At 47.3% G+C, this 17,546-nt stretch overlaps 1 protein-coding gene across 3 annotated transcripts in view; it reads left to right on the forward strand.

The window, feature by feature from the left end:
- Nucleotides 1–17,546, forward strand: part of ADAM17 (ADAM metallopeptidase domain 17) — a 52,292-nt gene that overhangs the window by 32,468 nt on the left and 2,278 nt on the right. For all 3 annotated transcript variants that reach the window (XM_027077845.2, XM_027077847.2, XM_027077848.2), the window contains 7 exons: nucleotides 1,008–1,160; nucleotides 7,279–7,478; nucleotides 8,575–8,678; nucleotides 13,943–14,077; nucleotides 15,645–15,775; nucleotides 16,107–16,185; nucleotides 17,104–17,192. In XM_027077845.2, the coding sequence (XP_026933646.1) occupies nucleotides 1,008–1,160; nucleotides 7,279–7,478; nucleotides 8,575–8,678; nucleotides 13,943–14,077; nucleotides 15,645–15,775; nucleotides 16,107–16,185; nucleotides 17,104–17,192 (891 nt within the window). The remainder of the gene's footprint in view (nucleotides 1–1,007; nucleotides 1,161–7,278; nucleotides 7,479–8,574; nucleotides 8,679–13,942; nucleotides 14,078–15,644; nucleotides 15,776–16,106; nucleotides 16,186–17,103; nucleotides 17,193–17,546) is intronic.

The following is a 17,546-nucleotide window of genomic DNA, read 5'->3' on the forward strand; positions in this document are numbered from 1 at the left end:
ACTCCGTCATTTCCTGAACCTCATCTTCTTCCTCTGTTGATTTATACCATCATTTTGGTGTAGCGTATGTTCCAGAGCTTCCCAAGAAAGCATACGTGAGAGGCAAATTGAGATTTTTACATATCTGAAAATGTCTTTACCTTACTCTTAAACTTGATTGATAATTAAGTTTTCTCAGTGCTTGAAGGCATCGCTCCATTATCTTCTACTGTTTTGTGTTACTATTAGAATCTGAAGTCATTCCGATTTTTTATCCTTTGTATGTGACCAGTTTTTTCCTCTAGAAGATTTTAGCATCTTGTTTTTGCCCAGATAGATCCATTAGGAATGGGTAAGGCACATCCCAGCAAATCCATACAACTGAAAAGCCAATACACATTGACTTAAATAATAGGGGTATTTGCCTCCCTCAACGACAGGGTCATGGATAGCATCCTGTGGGTGCTGTAGCAGCTCGGTGATGCCCTCAGGGAGCCCGGATGTTTCCAGTTTCCACTCAGCCACTCTGAGCACAGGCCTCTGTCCTCCTGCTTATCATCTCCTGCTCACAAGGTGGTTCTCTTCTGTGTTGCAGAATGGAGGACAAAGCCTAGTCTGTCCCTTTCTAAAAGCTTCTCTGTGGAAGTCCCACCCACTGGCTTCTGTTTACATCCCACTGGGCAGAACCAGTCACGAGCTGACCTACCCTCAAGGACATAGGGAAAGGTGGTTTATTTTAGTTGAGTGTATTGCCGCCTGAGTGGGATTAGGAAGGGGAGAATGGATATTGATAGGAAATACTGATCTGACACACTGGTAGTTTGGCTACGATGTTATCGTTGGTGCAGGCATTTTACTGCACTGTGCTGGGCCCTTCAATCCCGACACTCCCCACTCCCACAGTCCAACTGATACTCTGTCGTTGATCGCATTAATCAAGACCCCACTTAAGAAATCACGGCCTAGCTGGCCAATGCAGCTGATGGTTGGATATCAGGAAATAATGTTTTCTTTGCACGGTCCTTAAGGAAGCTGACCTGGTTACAACTCACGAATTGGGACACAATTTTGGAGCAGAACATGATCCGGATGGCCTAGCGGAATGTGCCCCAAATGAGGACCAGGGAGGAAAATACGTTATGTATCCCATAGCGGTGAGTGGAGATCACGAGAACAATAAGGTGTGTATCTTTTGGAGCTTTTTAAGGTTAGGAAAGAAAGAGGCTATATTTAATTATAATGAGAGCCCAGTAAAGCATTCAGTTCTAGGCATGGAGCTGCAAATTACAAAGTACCCTCAAACCTGGTTGTGTGTTTGAGAGTGAAACATGGTCCATCAGATCTGGTTAAAGCTATCATTTCAACTGGTATCAAAGCTAATCATGTGTTGACGTGGGCTATTTGGAAAATCAGTGACAGTAATGGCTTGTATTGGAGGTCTAAATGGCAAGGTCTGGTGCAAGTTAAAAATTTCCTGTCATTTCTTATACCAGTTGTCATTCGTTTTAAGTCTACAGTACTTAACAGTTGGTATGGTTTGTTGTTGTTGTTGTTGTTGTTTTTTAATATTTGTTTATTTTCAATAGAGAAAGAGAGTGTGAGGCAGGGAGGGTCAGAGAGAGAGGGAGACAACAGAATCCAAAACGGGTTCCAGGCTCTGAGCTATAAACTATCAGCTCAGAGCCTGATGCGGGGCTCAAACTCACAAACTGTGAGATCATGACCTGAGCCGAAGTTGGACACCCAACTGACTGAGCCACCCAGGCGCCCCTGGCATGGGTTTTAAAAAAAAAAAAAAATTTTAGTGTTTATTTTTGAGAGAGAGAGAGACAGAATTCTAGTTGGGGAGGGGCAGAGAGAGAGGGAGACCCAATTTGAAGCAGGCTCCAGGCTCTGAGCTGTTAGCACAGAGCCTGATGTGGGGCTCAAACCCATAAACTATGAGATCATGACCTGAGCTGAAGTCAAACACTTAACTGACTGAGCCACCTAGGCGCCCCTGTATGTTTTTATAAACTTCAACACAATCCATAATTTGACAGAGTATAAGCCTCCCGTGGGAAGGGCCTGTGCTTGTCGTGTTCACAGCTCTGTCTCCAGTACCTAGTAGGGGTACCTGGCATATAATAGTTTGTTGAGTAAATAAATTAACAGTTGGCTCCTAGGACTTTTGAGAGTACACCAGTCCTTGGCATGCGGTACTGTGAGCCTCTTGAGAGACCGTAAGAGTGGCTGTGGCTGACTTAGAGTTTGGATTGAAAGTGTTCATCGGTGTCTGGTTCTTGCATTTTACTTGGTGTTAAACAGCATGAGGCATAATGAGGAAAACATACTGGTTTTGTTGCTGAGTGAGACTTGGCTGGCTCTACCCGGGAAAGACGGTGAAGTGTTTCTTCTGACTCTTCTTTTGAGCCGGCACTTGGCTCTTTAGAGCCTGGCATGGAGCTAGAGGACCAGGTTATTTTTGTGTTTCCCTGGTCCCGGCCCTGCTGTTTTGAGTTTCTTTCTCATGTTCTTTTGTCCTCTTTTTCCTTGGCTATTATGTATAAACAGTCTCTTCTTCTTTTGCGTTGCACCTGAAGTTTTATTTTTCCTCTGCCTGGTAGCTCGCACCCAAGGCACTTTTCCCTCCTCATTTCTGCCTACTCTTCCGACTTATCACATTCCCTGTTGAGTTTTCCTCCGTTTTTCTGAGTTGTCTCTGCATTTCTGACTATGTACATTGTAGTTCAGGGCTGTTCAGTAGAAGGTTCTGGGATGATGGCAATATTCTGTGTTAATACAGTAGCCACTAGCCAGATGTGGCCATTGAGCACTTGAAATGTAGCTGGAGAGACTGAGTAACTGAATTTTAAGTTCTATTTTATTTAAATTCAATAGTGATTGCCTGGGGCTGGAGGTAAGAATGGGAATTAACTGTAAAAGGACACAAGGGATCTTATTGGAGGCAAGAAAATGTCCACAATGTGGTGATGGCCACGCCACTTGATAAAGTGACTGGGAATCGTTGACTTGTACATTTGAGATGGGTGAATTTTGTGATATGTAAAATACGTCTTACTAAAGCTATTAAAAAACAACAACAACAACAACAAACCAGTGTGAGGGCAGAGGGGAAGTGGTGAGGGTACAGAGGAGTCATGAAGGCGTGAGTTGGTCGTTGTAGAAGCTGGTGAGTGGCATGTGGGTGTTGATAATACTGTTCTGTCCATGACGAGTGAACATTTGTTTTTTTAACTTATTTTTTTAATTTTTATTTATTTTTTAAATTTACATCCAAGTCAGCAGATGGTGTAACAATGATTTCAGGAGTAGATTCCTTAATGCCCGTTACCCATTTAGCGCATCGCCCCTCCTACAACCCCTCCAGTAATCCTCTGTTCTCCATATTTGAGAGTCTCTTATGCTTTTGTCCCCCTCCCTGTTTTTATATTATTTTTGCTTCCCTTCCCTTATGTTCATCTGTTCTGTGTCTTAGGGTCCTCCTATGAGTGAAGCCTTATGATTTTTGTCTTTCTCTGACTCATTTCACTTAGCATAATACCCTGCTGTTCCATCTACATAGTTGCAAATGGCAAGGTTTCATTCTTTTTGATTGCCGAGTAATACTCCATTGTATGTATATACCACATTTTCTTTATCCATTCATGCATCGATGGACATTTGGGCTCTTTCCATCCTTTGGCTATTGTCGAGAGTGCTGCTATAAACATGGGGGTGCATGTGTCCCTTCGAAACAGCACACCTGTATCCCTTGGATAAATACCCAGTAGTGCAGTTGCTGGGTCGTAGGGTAGTTCTATTTTTAATTTTTTGAAGAACCTCCATCCTGTTTTCCAGAGTGGCTGCACCAGTTTGCATTCCCAATGAGTGAACATTTCTGTAAGTGTGAAGTACGGGGTGAGGAAAAATAAATTTACGGAGCCACACTTGGTTCGTGGCTACAGTATTGGCCAGTGCGCTCTAGATTGTAATCATTTGCTTCTTTGTTACGAGGATGGTGTCCTTGTTTTGGGGGAAATTGTCTTACTTTTTTGCAGATTGTTTTTGTACAAGTTCTCCTCAGTGAACTTTCCCCACGAGCTCTTCAAGCGGCCCGGGAAGGACTTCCTAATGAGAACGGTGCCTGGCCAGGCCTTTTGTTTTTTAATTCAGGAAGTGTTGGTCTGTCCTTGTTGGATGTAGAGCTTACTTAAAAAGTCAAAATAAGAAAAGATGGGCCACCTGGGTGGCTCAGTCAGTTGAGCGTCTAACTTTAGCTCAGGTCATGATCTTGCGGTCAGTGGGTTCGAGCCCACATCGGGCTCTATGTTGATAGCTCAGAGCCTGGAGCCTGCTTCATTTTCTGTCTCTCCCTCTCTCTCTGCCCCTCCGCTACTCACGCTCTGTCTCTGTCTCTCATACATGAACGAGTGTTAAAAAATAAAGAAGTGTAGGACAAAGAGGTGCTAGTCTATCAAGAACAATTTATCCATTTATTTATTTTGTCCCAAGAATGTCATATTTAGCGTATTTTCTATTAGTTTGGTTTACCCAACTAACAAACTTGTAAAAATATATTAGGTATCTTCTAATCTGCATTTTAAATCAATTCCTTAATAAAAATGTTTTTAACTAGATTAAAAGGGCTCCAGGTTCCTCGACCTCAAAAGACACGGCCTGGCACCTCCCGCAGACCAGCTGCTGAGAAGTGACATGTGGCCTAGTGACTTGTGTGGCAGACCTTCTGTGTGGCCAGATGGCCTGAGGGATTTTTGGCACAAGAGGAGAGAGTGTGGGAAGGATGCAAAGAGAAGGCCAGAGATCTTTAGGGAGCGTGGAGGCCACAAAGGGGAGACCAGAGCAACGGCCACATTCCCCTTGAGCCCTGCCGAGGGGCCCTGCTGCTCAGGTGTGGCTCTGATAAGTTAGTGAGGAGGTCTTCTTATGGCTTCAGTGTCCATTCGAATTCCTTATGGTCTCATCTCCCATAAGTGAACTTCTAAAGTTGAGTTCATGGATCTGCAGTGCTCGTGAATAAACCCAGCAAATTCTAACCGCCTGAGGCTAGACAGCAATAACACCCCTTAAATATCTTTATTTAAAACAAATACTTTTACTATCAAATAAAAATCTTTACCATAAATAAAAAATCCTTTAATTTTTTTTTTTTTTTTATGTTTTTATTTTTGAGACAGAGAGAGAACATGAGCAGGGGAGGAGCAGAGAGAGAGGGAGACACAGAATCTGAAGCAGGCTCCAGGCTCTGAGCTGTCAGCACGGAGCCCGACGCGGGGCTCGAACCCACGGACCGTGAGATCATGACCTGAGCCGAAGTCGGACGCCCAACCGACTGAGCCACCCAGGCGCCCCAAAAAATCCTTTAAAAAAAAAGCCCAGGGGCGCCTGGGTGGCTCAGTCGGTTGGGCGTCCGACTTCGGCTCAGGTCATGATCTCACGGTCCGTGGGTTCGAGCCCCGCGTCGGGCTCCGTGCTGACAGCTCAGAGCCTGGAGCCTTGGATTCTGTGTCTCCCTCTCTCTCTGTCAAAACTAAATAAACATTAAAAAAAATTAAAAAAAAAAAAGCCCAGTTAGGATTTCTGTTCAAGGTCATAAGGTCTTGAATATCTTTTATTTTTTTTATTTTTTATTTTTTTTAAAATGTGTGTGAACGTGGTTTATTTTTTTTTTTTTTAATTTTTTTTTTTCAACGTTTATTTATTTTTGGGACAGAGAGAGACAGAGCATGAACGGGGGAGGGGCAGAGAGAGAGGGAGACACAGAATCGGAAACAGGCTCCAGGCTCTGAGCCATCAGCCCAGAGCCCGACGCGGGGCTCGAACTCACGGACCACGAGATCGTGACCTGGCTGAAGTCGGACGCTTAACCGACTGCGCCACCCAGGTGCCCCTTGAATATCTTTTAAAAGTAATCTTTCAGGGCACAGGGGTGGCTCAGTTGGTCGCGTCCAACTCTTGATTTCAGCTCAGGTCATGATCTCATGGTTCGTGAGTTCAAACTCCGCATCCGGTTTTGCACTGACAGTACGGAACCTGCTTGGGATTCTCTGTCTCTCCCTCTCTCTGTGCCCTTCTCCTGCTCGTACTTTCTTTCAAAAATAAATAAACATTTATAAGTTAAATAAATAGATAAAGAGATAAATAAAAGTAATCCTTTTGTCATCTGATTCGGTGGTCACAGTTACCTTTGGAAGGTCCTGTGTTCTCTGCTCCTCAAGGGCATGGTCTTCTCTAGGGAGAAAGTGAAGCCATTTTAGCAAAAGGGCAGCAACTGTGGAGACCTTCCCTCAAGAAACTGCACTAAAAGGAGTCTCTTGCTCCTTTTCTTGCTGATTTCAGATGGTTTGGAAAATGGATTCCATTTTAGAGCTCCTGGTAAAAAAAATCCCCAAATTTATAAGAAGGCCATTTCCATGGTTCTGTACCGAAAATGGTGGGGGAACTAGGGTAGAGGCTTCCTTTGAGATACTGGTCAACTGTAGAAATCACAAAGAAATTGTTAAAATCACGGGGATCCATGTGAATGTTTAGGTTACAATTTGGGATTTAATCTTTTAGTAGAACACATGTAAGGTAATCTCATGCCTCTGACTATGCTCAGCTCTTTAAAAACTTTGTTTTTTGTTTTTAATTTATGTTTGAGAGAGAGTCTGCAAACGGGAGGGGCAGAGAGAGAGGGAGGCCAAGAATCTGAAGCAGGCTCTGTGCTGACAGCAGAGAGCCCCACACAGGGCTCGAACTCACGAACCCAGAGATCATGACCTGAGCCTAAGTCGGTCACTTACCCGACCGAGTCACCTAGGCGTCCCTAAAAACTTTAAACATGGGTCATTCATACACATAGGCAGGGAAAGAGAAGGAGGTAAATCAGAAATTCGCGGCATCCCCGAATCGTTATGTCCTGGAAGATGATGGTGTGTTCCTAATTCTCACTGGCACTGTGGCCGTGTCAGGTGCCATGCCTGGGGACAGGACAGTGTAGAATCTGGTGGAACCAGACTGTTGGTCCTCTCGAGGGACAGGCTGGGATGCACGGTCTCACTGTGCAGCCTGCCTGTGAAGAATTTTTAGGCTTTTACCCAAATCCACACCAGCTTTTAGCACCCTACTCAGGGAGGTAACTTGATTCCATATAACTGGCATTTTGAGGAGACAGTGATGGAACTTGACATGCCTTCAAGGTGGCTCTGACTGTGGCTTTTACATTGAGAGTTTGTCTCTAGGGAAGAAACACAAACACTACATGGGAATGCATTTTTATTGTTACTTTGGGTCCTTTGTGGTTTTCTTTCTTTCAAGATGTTTTCAAACTGCAGTAAGCAGTCCATCTATAAGACCATTGAAAGTAAGGCCCAGGAGTGTTTCCAAGAACGAAGCAACAAAGTGTGTGGGAACTCCAGGGTGGACGAAGGAGAGGAATGCGATCCTGGCATCATGTACCTGAACAATGACACCTGCTGCAGCAGCGAATGCATGCTCAAGGAGGGTGTGCAGTGCAGGTGAGCTCATGTGGCTGTGGGGGAAGAGCAGTTGGAAAACGCAGGGGCTTTGGAATCGTGAAAGGGTGTGTGCGCACGCTTGCACGTGTGTTTGTCCTTTTTGTCCTTTACAGAAAGAAAAATGCTTTCTGGAAAGCAGTTTGACTTTATGTTACAAAATCTATAACCTTGTGTACTCTTTGATTCCGCATCCCATAGCTCAGAGAGTCTTTTCTAAGGAAACAGATGTACGAGAGAGGTGATTTCATGGCTACATTCTTTCATAGTGATAAAATATTAGACACAGAATGACAGTCCTCCTGAGATCGAAATTAATTCTTGTGTTTCTCTCCAATAAAATAATGTTGAGATTACTGTTTAATGGCATAAGCTAAATACGGAGGAGGCAGGTTACAAATTAGAAGGTACCTGTGTTTCCATTTTTATGACCAGTGCCTGGCTTAGCAGTACAAGGGGAAAACTTGGTGAATAGCGGATTTGACTATGAACATATTGATGTTGTAAAATCTTTTTTTTTTTTTTTAAGATTTTTAAAAAGTGTTTATTTTTGAGACAGAATGAGCATGTGTGGTGGAGGGGCAGAGAGAGCGGGGACAGAGGATTCAGAGGGGGCTCTGTGATGAGACCACAGTGAGCCCGATGTGGGGCTTAAACTCACGAACTGTGAGGTCATGACCAGAACCAAAGGCGGATGCTTAACCAGATGAGCCATGCAGGTGCCCTTGATGTAAATTTTGATGGGAACTAGGACTCTGGTTGCCTGGCTTCCTTACCACGGTTGCCTTGCAGACCCATGTCTTCCTTTTTTAAGAAATTATGACACTAAGTTAATGAAAACCAAGGACACCAAGGTGTCTTAAGGATGAGTCACCTTGGGCCTGTCTGTACTTACTGTCTGCACTGCTTCCTGATGCCATAGAAGGAAGGGCCGACAGTACATGCAGGTGGACCAGCACCTGGGGGGGCCCAGCACGCAGGCCTGGGTGACCCAGCCACAGGCCTTCCCTGCGATCTTCAGGACCTTGTGACTTGACGGTAGTGTGTGCCGCGGGGCTGATGTTTGACTTGGACTGTCCCGTCTGCTCTCCCTCTGCAGTGATAGGAACAGTCCTTGCTGTAAAAACTGTCAGTTCGAGACTGCCCAGAAGAAGTGCCAGGAGGCTATTAATGCTACTTGCAAAGGCGTGTCTTACTGCACAGGTATGTCCCCCCGGGGCTTCTCGGGATACTGTGCTCAAGTGAGCATGTGCGTGTGTTTGAAACCGCATTGTCGGGGCGCCTGGGTGGCGCAGTCGGTTAAGCGTCCGACTTGAGCCAGGTCACGATCTCGCGGTCCGGGAGTTCGAGCCCCGCGTCGGGCTCTGGGCGGATGGCTCGGAGCCTGGAGCCTGTTTCCGATTCTGTGTCTCCCTCTCTCTCTGCCCCTCCCCCGTGCATGCTCTGTCTCTCTCTGTCCCAAAAATAAATAAACGTTGAAAAAAAAAAAAAGAAACCGCATCGTATTTCATTTAGATGAAAACAACCCTTCATAAACTTCATGTGCAGGCTTGTTTTAATCATACTCCTTAGGTTGAGATACACTTGTCACTGGTCTTTGCCAGCCCCATTCTGTTTTTTTTTTTCGTTACTTCCCTGGCATTCACCTCGTCCCCATCGTGCCCTTCCTCTCCCGGGCAGTGTCCTAATGTGTTTCATATTTGCCTGGCCGTGTGTATTTCCTTGAAAGATCGTGTAGTGTTATTCTGTGTATATGGGTGTTTTTAACATGCCAGAATGATATTCTACTTTAGATCTTTTTTGAAACTCAGTGCCATGTTTTTAATTATCTGTGTAGTGCTGTATGTCTTTGTCTACATGTCTGTATCCGTGTTTATACATAGTTCATCGTTGTGGCACCTGCTGAGTTGACGTGTATGATTTAATGTATTTAGCGTACTCAGCTGTTCACTAAGTGATGGCTTGGGTCGCTTTCATCTCTGGATCCTGCAGATAGGACTGCAGCAGACATCGTCACACATGTCTTCCAGGTGTTGTAAGAGTTTCCTGGGTACATGGGCAGCAGTGGAATTGCTTGGCTACAGAAAGCGGCAGAACATTGATGTCTAGAACGGCGGTCCTGGTGTGTCAGTGCCGCCAGGAGTGCGTGCGGAGTCCTGCATCCCAGTGTCCTTGCCAACCCTCAGTATTGTCCAGGTGTCTTATGTTTTGCCAATCTGATGAGTGTAACGTGATCTCTCATCCCTGTTTGCATGTTTCTTGAACATTTTCTTAGATCTGTTAGCCATTCAGAATTTTCCTTTTGTGAATAGCCAGTTCATATACTTGGTCCAAATTTTTTTCTTTTTTAATGTAGGCTCCGGGGCTTGAACTCACGATCCTGAGATCGAGTCCCATGCTTTACTGACTAAGCCAGCCAGGCACCCCTGTTTAGTCCATTTTTAAAAGTTGGGTTTTATGTCTTTTTGCTATTGTTGATTGAAGGAATTCTTGCATAATTCAAGCGGTTTAAACATTGCATATGCCTTCCTCCTATCTGTTGTCCTTCTTGGAACACTTTTTATGTATTTTTTTGAGCGAGCATGCGCGTGGAGGAGGGGCAGAGAGAGAGAGAGAGAGGGGAACAGAGGATCTGAAGCAGGCTCCACACTGACAATGGAGAGCCTGATGTGGGGCTCGAACTCTTGAACCATGAGACCATGACCCCAGCTGAAGTTTGGATGCTCAGCGGACTGAGCTACCCAGGTGCCCCTCTTGGAACACAACTTTGATTTTAATAATTAGATCTTGCTGTTGTGACGGGGTGTGTATTTTATTGAACTATGGACAGTTACAAAGATATTTTCCACAGTGTTTCATTAGGTTCATTATTTTACCTTTTACCTTTAGGACTTTAATCCACCTGGCGCTAATCTGTAAGCTATCTATATGAACTATGCATATTTTCTCAGTTCCGTCAGTTCCTTAAAAATTTTCAAAACTATGTTATTAGGTACGTAACTGGACATACTGTCTACATTTTCATGATCTGCTCTTCCTTTACCCAGTATATAATGTTGCTTTTTGACCCTTGTGACTTTTTTGACCTTAATGTTTTATTTGATACTCAGTTACCCCAGATTTTTTTGTTCCTATTTGTCTGGTGTATCTATCCCATTCTTTTATTTTTTTAACTTTCTGTGTTTTTTGGTTGGTTGGTTTGGTTCTCATAACAGCTTTATTGAGATACAGTGAGGGGTGCCTGGGTGGCTCAGTCGATTAAGTGTCCAACTTTGGCTCAGGTCATGATCTCACAGTTCGTGAGTTTGAGCCCCACGTCGGGCTCTGTGCTGACAGCTCAGAGCCTGGAGCCTGCTTCGGATTCTCTGTCTCCCTCTGTCTCTGCCTCATCCCCTCTCACACTCTGTCTCTCTCTGTCTTAAAAATAAATAAAACATGAAAAAAAATTAAAAAAGCCAATTGCGTTAAAAAAAAAAAAAAGATACAGTGAACATACCATACTGTTCACCCATTTAAAGCGTACAGTTCAGTGTTTTTTAACGTATTCGCATCTGTGCAGTCACCACCACGCTCCGTGTTAGGACATTTTCATCGCCTGGAAAGGAAACCTGTCTCCTTTAGCTGTCACCGAGCCTCCTCATCCCTCCCAAGCCCCGGACAACCAGTAATCTACTTTTGGTCTCTGTGTATTCGCCTGTTCTGGATGTTTCGTGTAAGTGGGGTCCTACAGTGTGTGGCCTCTTGCATCTTTCATTCAGAATCACCTTTTCGAGATCCGCCCATGAGGTAGCCCGTGTCAGTACTTAGTGTATTCCCAGCTCTGCATCCCGTCCCAGTGTCCTAGGATGGGCCGCCATCACTTGACGGACTTTTGGATTCTTTCCGCCCTCTGGCTCTCGTGAATACTGCCGTGAACACCTGTGTGCACATGTTGTGTGGACATATGTTTTCCTTTCCCTTGTGTGTGTCCAGGAGTGGAACCGAGTCACGTGGTCACTGTTGAATCGTTTGAGGAGCTGCCTGGTTGATTTCCACGGCGGCTGCACCATTTTATGCTTCCCCCCTACCCCCGGCGGCATCTGAGGGTTTCTGTCCGTCCACACCTTCACCAACACGGGTTGTCTTTCTGATTATAACCATTCTAGTGAAGTTTTGTCTCATTTCCGTTTTCCTTTGAACTCTTAAATGTGCATTTTATCGGACGGGACTCGTGATTCTTGCATTTGGAGATCTGTCAGCGTGCCGGCCATCTGCCACGTCAGGAGCCAGAATGTCTCAGTCAAGTTTACATCAGCGTTTTCTAGCTGTGCTCAGTGTTTCTGTCTTTATTAGAATAATAAAGCAGATTCAGAAAAATGTTTTCAATAAGCATAAGCAAAGCAGTTTGAAAAACTCGGTTCATTCTCATCAAGTAGCCTTTTGTCTCCTTGGTATTTTCTATGGAGCAGCACTCGCGGAGCGTGAGCGCGTTGCAAGGTCAGCATCCCCGACCAGCAGCGACCAGCAGCGTCGCATCACCTGCTATCTCGTTAGGCGGGAAGTTCTGGGCCCCCTCCCCGGGCCCCTCCCCGCCGCACGCCCTACCTGCTAGCTCTGACGCACCCTGGACGGACCGCCCAGGGAGGCAGGTGACACTGTGCCTTTGCGGATCTTCTCTGTGTCTGCTACTCTGATACCAGTCTCTTGAGAACAGGCGTTTGACAGATCGTCGCGAAGCATTTTTCACGTATCTGCTCAGGGCAGCGCCGTAGACCGAAAACACGGTGGCAGTGCAGAGTGTCCCACTTCACCGCTTGCTGCGCTTGCCTCACAGCCTGCGCTCCGCAGTGGCAGGCCTGTCACGCGCCTGCCCCGTGGACGCCGAAGGCCCGGCGCCCGTGAAGGGTTCCGTGAGACCAGAGGCAGGTGTGGCGCGCCCGAGTTAGGCTGGGGTGTATCCCGGGCACTTAACGAAACGGGGCAGGTTCCTTTGCATTTGGTGTCACTGCCGCACTGACTTGGTGGGCCGGTTCCATCCCGCCGTGGGAAGGCCAGGCCTCCAGCTCTGGTCCCCACCCATTGTTTTCCTGCAGCAGTTTCTCTCGCGTTGTGCTCGTGCTGCTCATTTTCCAGAATGAGTCACTCATTCCATCCTCTCGCTGGAGTTTAACATCCTTCGGTGGCTTTTATTTGTCCTTAAGAATCATTGATTCATTTAAGAGATGTTTGTGATGTCCTTATGGTGTGACAGGGATTGGATATACACGGATTCACTAAGAGGTTTGATCTTCACTGTCGTGGAGCTTCCCATTCTGTGAGGGGAACAGAGAGCACATCATCAAGTAGATGTAAATTGCACCACGTGTGCCTGAAGGACAGAAGTCGCTGTAGCTGTAGCAATGGAGCACAGTGGGAGTGAAAGCGGGGTCCCCGGGAGGTCCGAGGGACGCCTGTGAGCCAGATCTAAAGGGGGAGTAAGAACCAGCCCTTTCCCTCAGAGATGGAAATGAGGGCATTCGGGGCATTCCAGGTGGACGGGACAGCCTTCGTTAAGGTTCTGTGGTGAGAGACCTTGGAGCAGTGAAGAAATGGAAGGCGGCTGAGCGTGACGGCTCGGGAGTTGTCGCTTGTGAGGTTGGAGGGGCCTGGCCGGCCGCTTCTGTGAGCCTTCCCCACAGCTTGCTCTTCAGTCCAAGTAAATGGCTCTAATGTTTGTTCAGTAGCGTGTGGATGTTATGTATGTGTGTATATATATAATTTATCTTTTTTGAGAGAGACTGAGAGAGCGTGAGCAGGGGAGGTCAGAGAGAGAGAATCCCACGCAGGCTCCGCCGACAGCACGGAACCCGACGCGGGGCTCGATCGCACAGACTGCGGGATCGTGACCTGAGCTGAAACCCAGAGTTGGCCGCTTCACCAACTGAGCCACCCGGGCGCCCCTGTGTATATTCTTTTATACGTAGTTGTGTTTCACGATACAAAGGTAGAAGCAGGGCTGCCTGGGTGGCTCAGTCAGTGAAGTGCCCAGCTGGCTCAGGTCACGGTCGTGTGGTTTGTGGGTTCGAGCCTCAAACCGGGCTCTGTGCTGACGGTGTGGAACTTGCTTCAGATCCTCTGTTTTCTTCTTTCTCTGCCCCTCTCCCGTGCACAAGTGCACACACATGCTGTTGCTCACTCACTCTCTCAAAAAGAAACAAACACAGAAAAAAAAGTAAAAGCAAAATGTGAAATAGTGGCTGAGGGGAGGCCGGGGAGACTGAGTGCAGACATTTGGGAGCACGGAGACTTGCACCACATGGTGCTCGGTACCCAGCGAGGCACTCGGTGTTTATCGGCCGGTTGGATACAGGCTGCCGGCGTCCTGCCCCGTGGGTTGCTTTTTCCTCTTGGTGAGGCGCGGTGCTGACCTGCGAGAATTCCGGGTCTGCCCCGTAGGACCGGTGGTCGCGTGACTCCCCGTGACCTGTGTGCTCGTTGTGTGCTTCCAGGTAACAGCAGCGAGTGCCCCCCTCCCGGAAACGCCGCAGATGACACGGTGTGCTTGGATCTTGGCAAGTGTAAAGATGGGAAGTGCGTTCCCTTCTGTGAGAGGGAGCAGCGGCTGGAGTCCTGTGCGTGTAACGGTGAGCGCATCTCCATGCTGCGTCCTCGCCGCCGGAGGGAAGATGGCCTGTGTCCACCGGGCCCTGTCCCTCCCTTTGGGGGCGCAGCAGGATTAGCCGCTCGCTCTGGCCAGGGCGGCGGTGTGTTCCGCCCCCCCCCCCCCCCCCCGCCCCGAAACTCAAGGGGGGAGAACTCAAGGATGGTCTGGGGGACGGAGCTCTCTGGATTCAGGTCCTTGCCCCTCTACCTTGTCTATGAAAACCGTGCTGTCGGTCGGCCTTCCTTCTCGCGATGTTTTCAGAGCACGTGGTGGTGTAGGCTGAGGGGTGGGATAGGAGGGAATTTTGCTGCGGTTGAGTGGGTGGGTGGAGGTCTGTCCTCGCCGCACGCACGCACGCACCACGAGCGCAGCTGGCGCTGTCTGCATCTTACGGGCAGTGAACTGCGATACCTTCAAGGCTTCAACCAGAGAGAGCCGATCCCAGGACCTGACCCTGTCAGGGTATTCGTTGTTGTCAACACGGCTGGGCCCGCTGCCGGGTGTCTGGGGCAAGGGCCCTGCTTAGCGATGCCTGGTGACCTCATGCTGGCCTCTCAAGACACTCGTCCTCAGGTTTCCACCTTCTATTTTGGAACTCCTGGGTCTGAGAAGGGGCCTCGGGAACTGACTGGGCCCCAGCCTTCCCGCCCTGCCTCACCTGAGAGAGTTCTGTTGCTTTCCGAACCCCCCAGAAGTCAAAACCGCCAGGTTGGGAACTCACCATCCATACAGTGGAGTAAGGGCCTCCTCCAGGTGGAATAAGAAGTGAATAAGGAAGGTATTTGACACAGCAGATGTCAAACAAATAATTTATCGAGTGCGTGGCAAAGGCTTGGGATGCCCCGGAAGAACACGTAGTAAATGCCCAGGAGATGCTTGATAAGTGAAGGAATGATGAAAAGGTTTTTCTTTCCCCATTGAGGCGGTTTGGCATGTTCTGTGTTCTAGTTGATTTCCGTTTCTCCAAGTAAGGGTAAATATGGGCTGCCTCCGGGTCAAGTACCGTCCCGAGTTACACCGCCAGGTGACTTTTTGGGCATCTCCGCTGTTGGTGTCTGTGCCACGTGGCTTATGTGGTGGCGTTATTTCCATCACCCCACGAGCCGTGCTCTGGTCACACGGCCGGTGACTCACATCTGCAGTGGGCCCGTTCTGTCACAGTGTGTTGGCTTCTCACTGGAGCCTTGGCTGTGCAAGGAGTATTTCAAACTGAGAAGGGAAGGATCGAAAGCAGTGTAATAAGAACGTTGGGATAAAGGGAAACATTTAGCATCATGAAGGATCTGAAGTAGAATAAGTTGGCTTTTAATCCCTTTAAGAAAGGAAACTCTTGGGTGTGAATGAATTGTTTTTACCTTGTGGCCTGAGGACCCCGGAGCGTGAACTCAGAAGTTAACTCTTTGGGGCTGAACTAGGGATCGTTTGCTGTTGAAATGAAAAATGAGTGGACTTGCTTCCCTTTGGGGGTGGGGGTGGGGGCGGGGAGGAGGGAAGGGAGGAGCGCCCTGTCCCTGACCAGACTCCCGCTGTCCCCGGTTCCGTTTCAGAGACTGACAACTCGTGCAAGGTGTGCTGCCGGGACCCCTCGGGCCGGTGCGTGCCCTATGTGGACGCTGAACAAAAGAACTTATTCTTGAGGAAAGGAAAGCCCTGTACGGTGGGATTTTGTGACATGAATGTGAGTGTTTCCTTCTGTTCAGCTTTTTCTGTAACGGTCAGGTGGGCAGTTTTTATACCGCAAAGATTTGCTTTTGCAAACGGAAGGAGTGCCTTTGGCGCCAGCTGTTCGCTCTCCCACACGTCTGTCTGTCTGTCTGTCTGTCTGTGGAAGGAGGCAGCCGAGCCCGGGAAACCCAAGCACTCTCTCCATAGCCAGAGCCCTGAGTCCAGAGACCGGGTGGGACCTGGGGCGGCCTTTTTGGTAAAGTTGGTTGGTTTTAGGTGGTGAGCGTTAATTCCTTGGTTTTTTTCCTCCACTGATTGTAAAATTGACTGTTTTCCGGTCCTAGGGCAAATGTGAGAAACGAGTCCAGGACGTCATCGAGCGATTCTGGGACTTCATTGACCAGTTGAGCATCAACACTTTTGGTATGTGATTTCCCTGGGTGGTTGTTTGCATAGAGCTGAGCTGCTTTCAGTTCTAATGATGACATTAGAAAAGTGTGGTTTCAGATTCATATGCTCTTGTCTGGCAACAGAAGATGGAAATATTCATAGCTTTTGTCTTATTATTACTACTATTATTATTTTAAATGTTTGAGAGAGTGTGTGCAAGTGGGGGAGGGACAGAGAAAGAAAGGGAGAGAAAGGATCCCAAGCAGACTCCTTGCTGTCAGCGCAGAGCCTCATGTGGGGGGGCTCCATCTCACGAACCATGAGATCATGGCCTGAGCCGACATCAGTTTAACCAACTGAGCCACCCAGGTGCCCCTCACAGCTTTTGTCTTGAAACATATTTGTCAGCTAAGATAAAATGGACTCACAGGTCTCCCCCTGTGTAATGTGGATACGCAGATTTTCAGACAAGGAAAGTCAGATATTGGTTTCCTTCTTTCCTAGAAGATGAACACGTGACCGCATAAGCATGGTTCAGTGCCGTGGGTTGTAAATCTGAATCGTGTTTGATGTAAGCATCGTTTATTTTAACAGTGGGCCTCAGATGTTGCAGAAGCAGCAGTGTATTCTGTCCCGCAGGGTTCATCATTCATCGTCCCAAAAATAAAACCCAGAAAGCACCAACTTTGTCCTGTTACGCGTCAGCACGATTAGTAGTCTCCCATGTGATTAGTCCCTCAGCATCACTCAAGGGACTGTGTGGAGCATCGTGTGATGTAATCTGTTCTTCTCAATAAGCGTGTCGGGGCTCTGTCTGAAATGACACTTCTCAGCAGCACCACCTGACGAACAGTCTGTGGCATTTGACACTATGATGGTATACTAAGAGCGCTGAATTCTGAGTGTCTAAGGTACTTAATCAGGACATTCACGGTTTCGAATTGTTCACAGGGAAGTTTTTAGCGGACAACATCGTGGGTTCCGTCCTGGTTTTCTCCTTGATATTTTGGATCCCTTTCAGCATTCTTGTCCATTGTGTGGTAAGTCACCGACTTTAGGTAATGAAGCACTTACTACGATTTTGCACAATTCCAAACTTACAACTTTTGGAAAAGGTAAAATTGTTCTTAGCAAGATTCGACCTGATGTTTCCAATGACATTTTTTGCTGTTGTTCCCTAGGAAGGTTTATTTTGTGAAAATTTTAGCTAATATGTCTTTTTTTTAAGCTAATAGTCTCTTAAAAGAATTGTTTTTTGTGTATGGATGTTTGTTCTCACGTGTGATTTGAGGACTGTTCTACTCCTGAGCCCGGGGGGACTGTTTAACTGGATTTGTGCAGGACCTCCGACTGAAGCTTTGAAACAAGAGCGTTTCTGGCTTTGTTAGACCAGA

This window comes from Acinonyx jubatus, chromosome A3 (assembly GCF_027475565.1).
Source record: "Acinonyx jubatus isolate Ajub_Pintada_27869175 chromosome A3, VMU_Ajub_asm_v1.0, whole genome shotgun sequence".
NCBI classification, from domain to species: Eukaryota; Metazoa; Chordata; class Mammalia; order Carnivora; family Felidae; genus Acinonyx; species Acinonyx jubatus.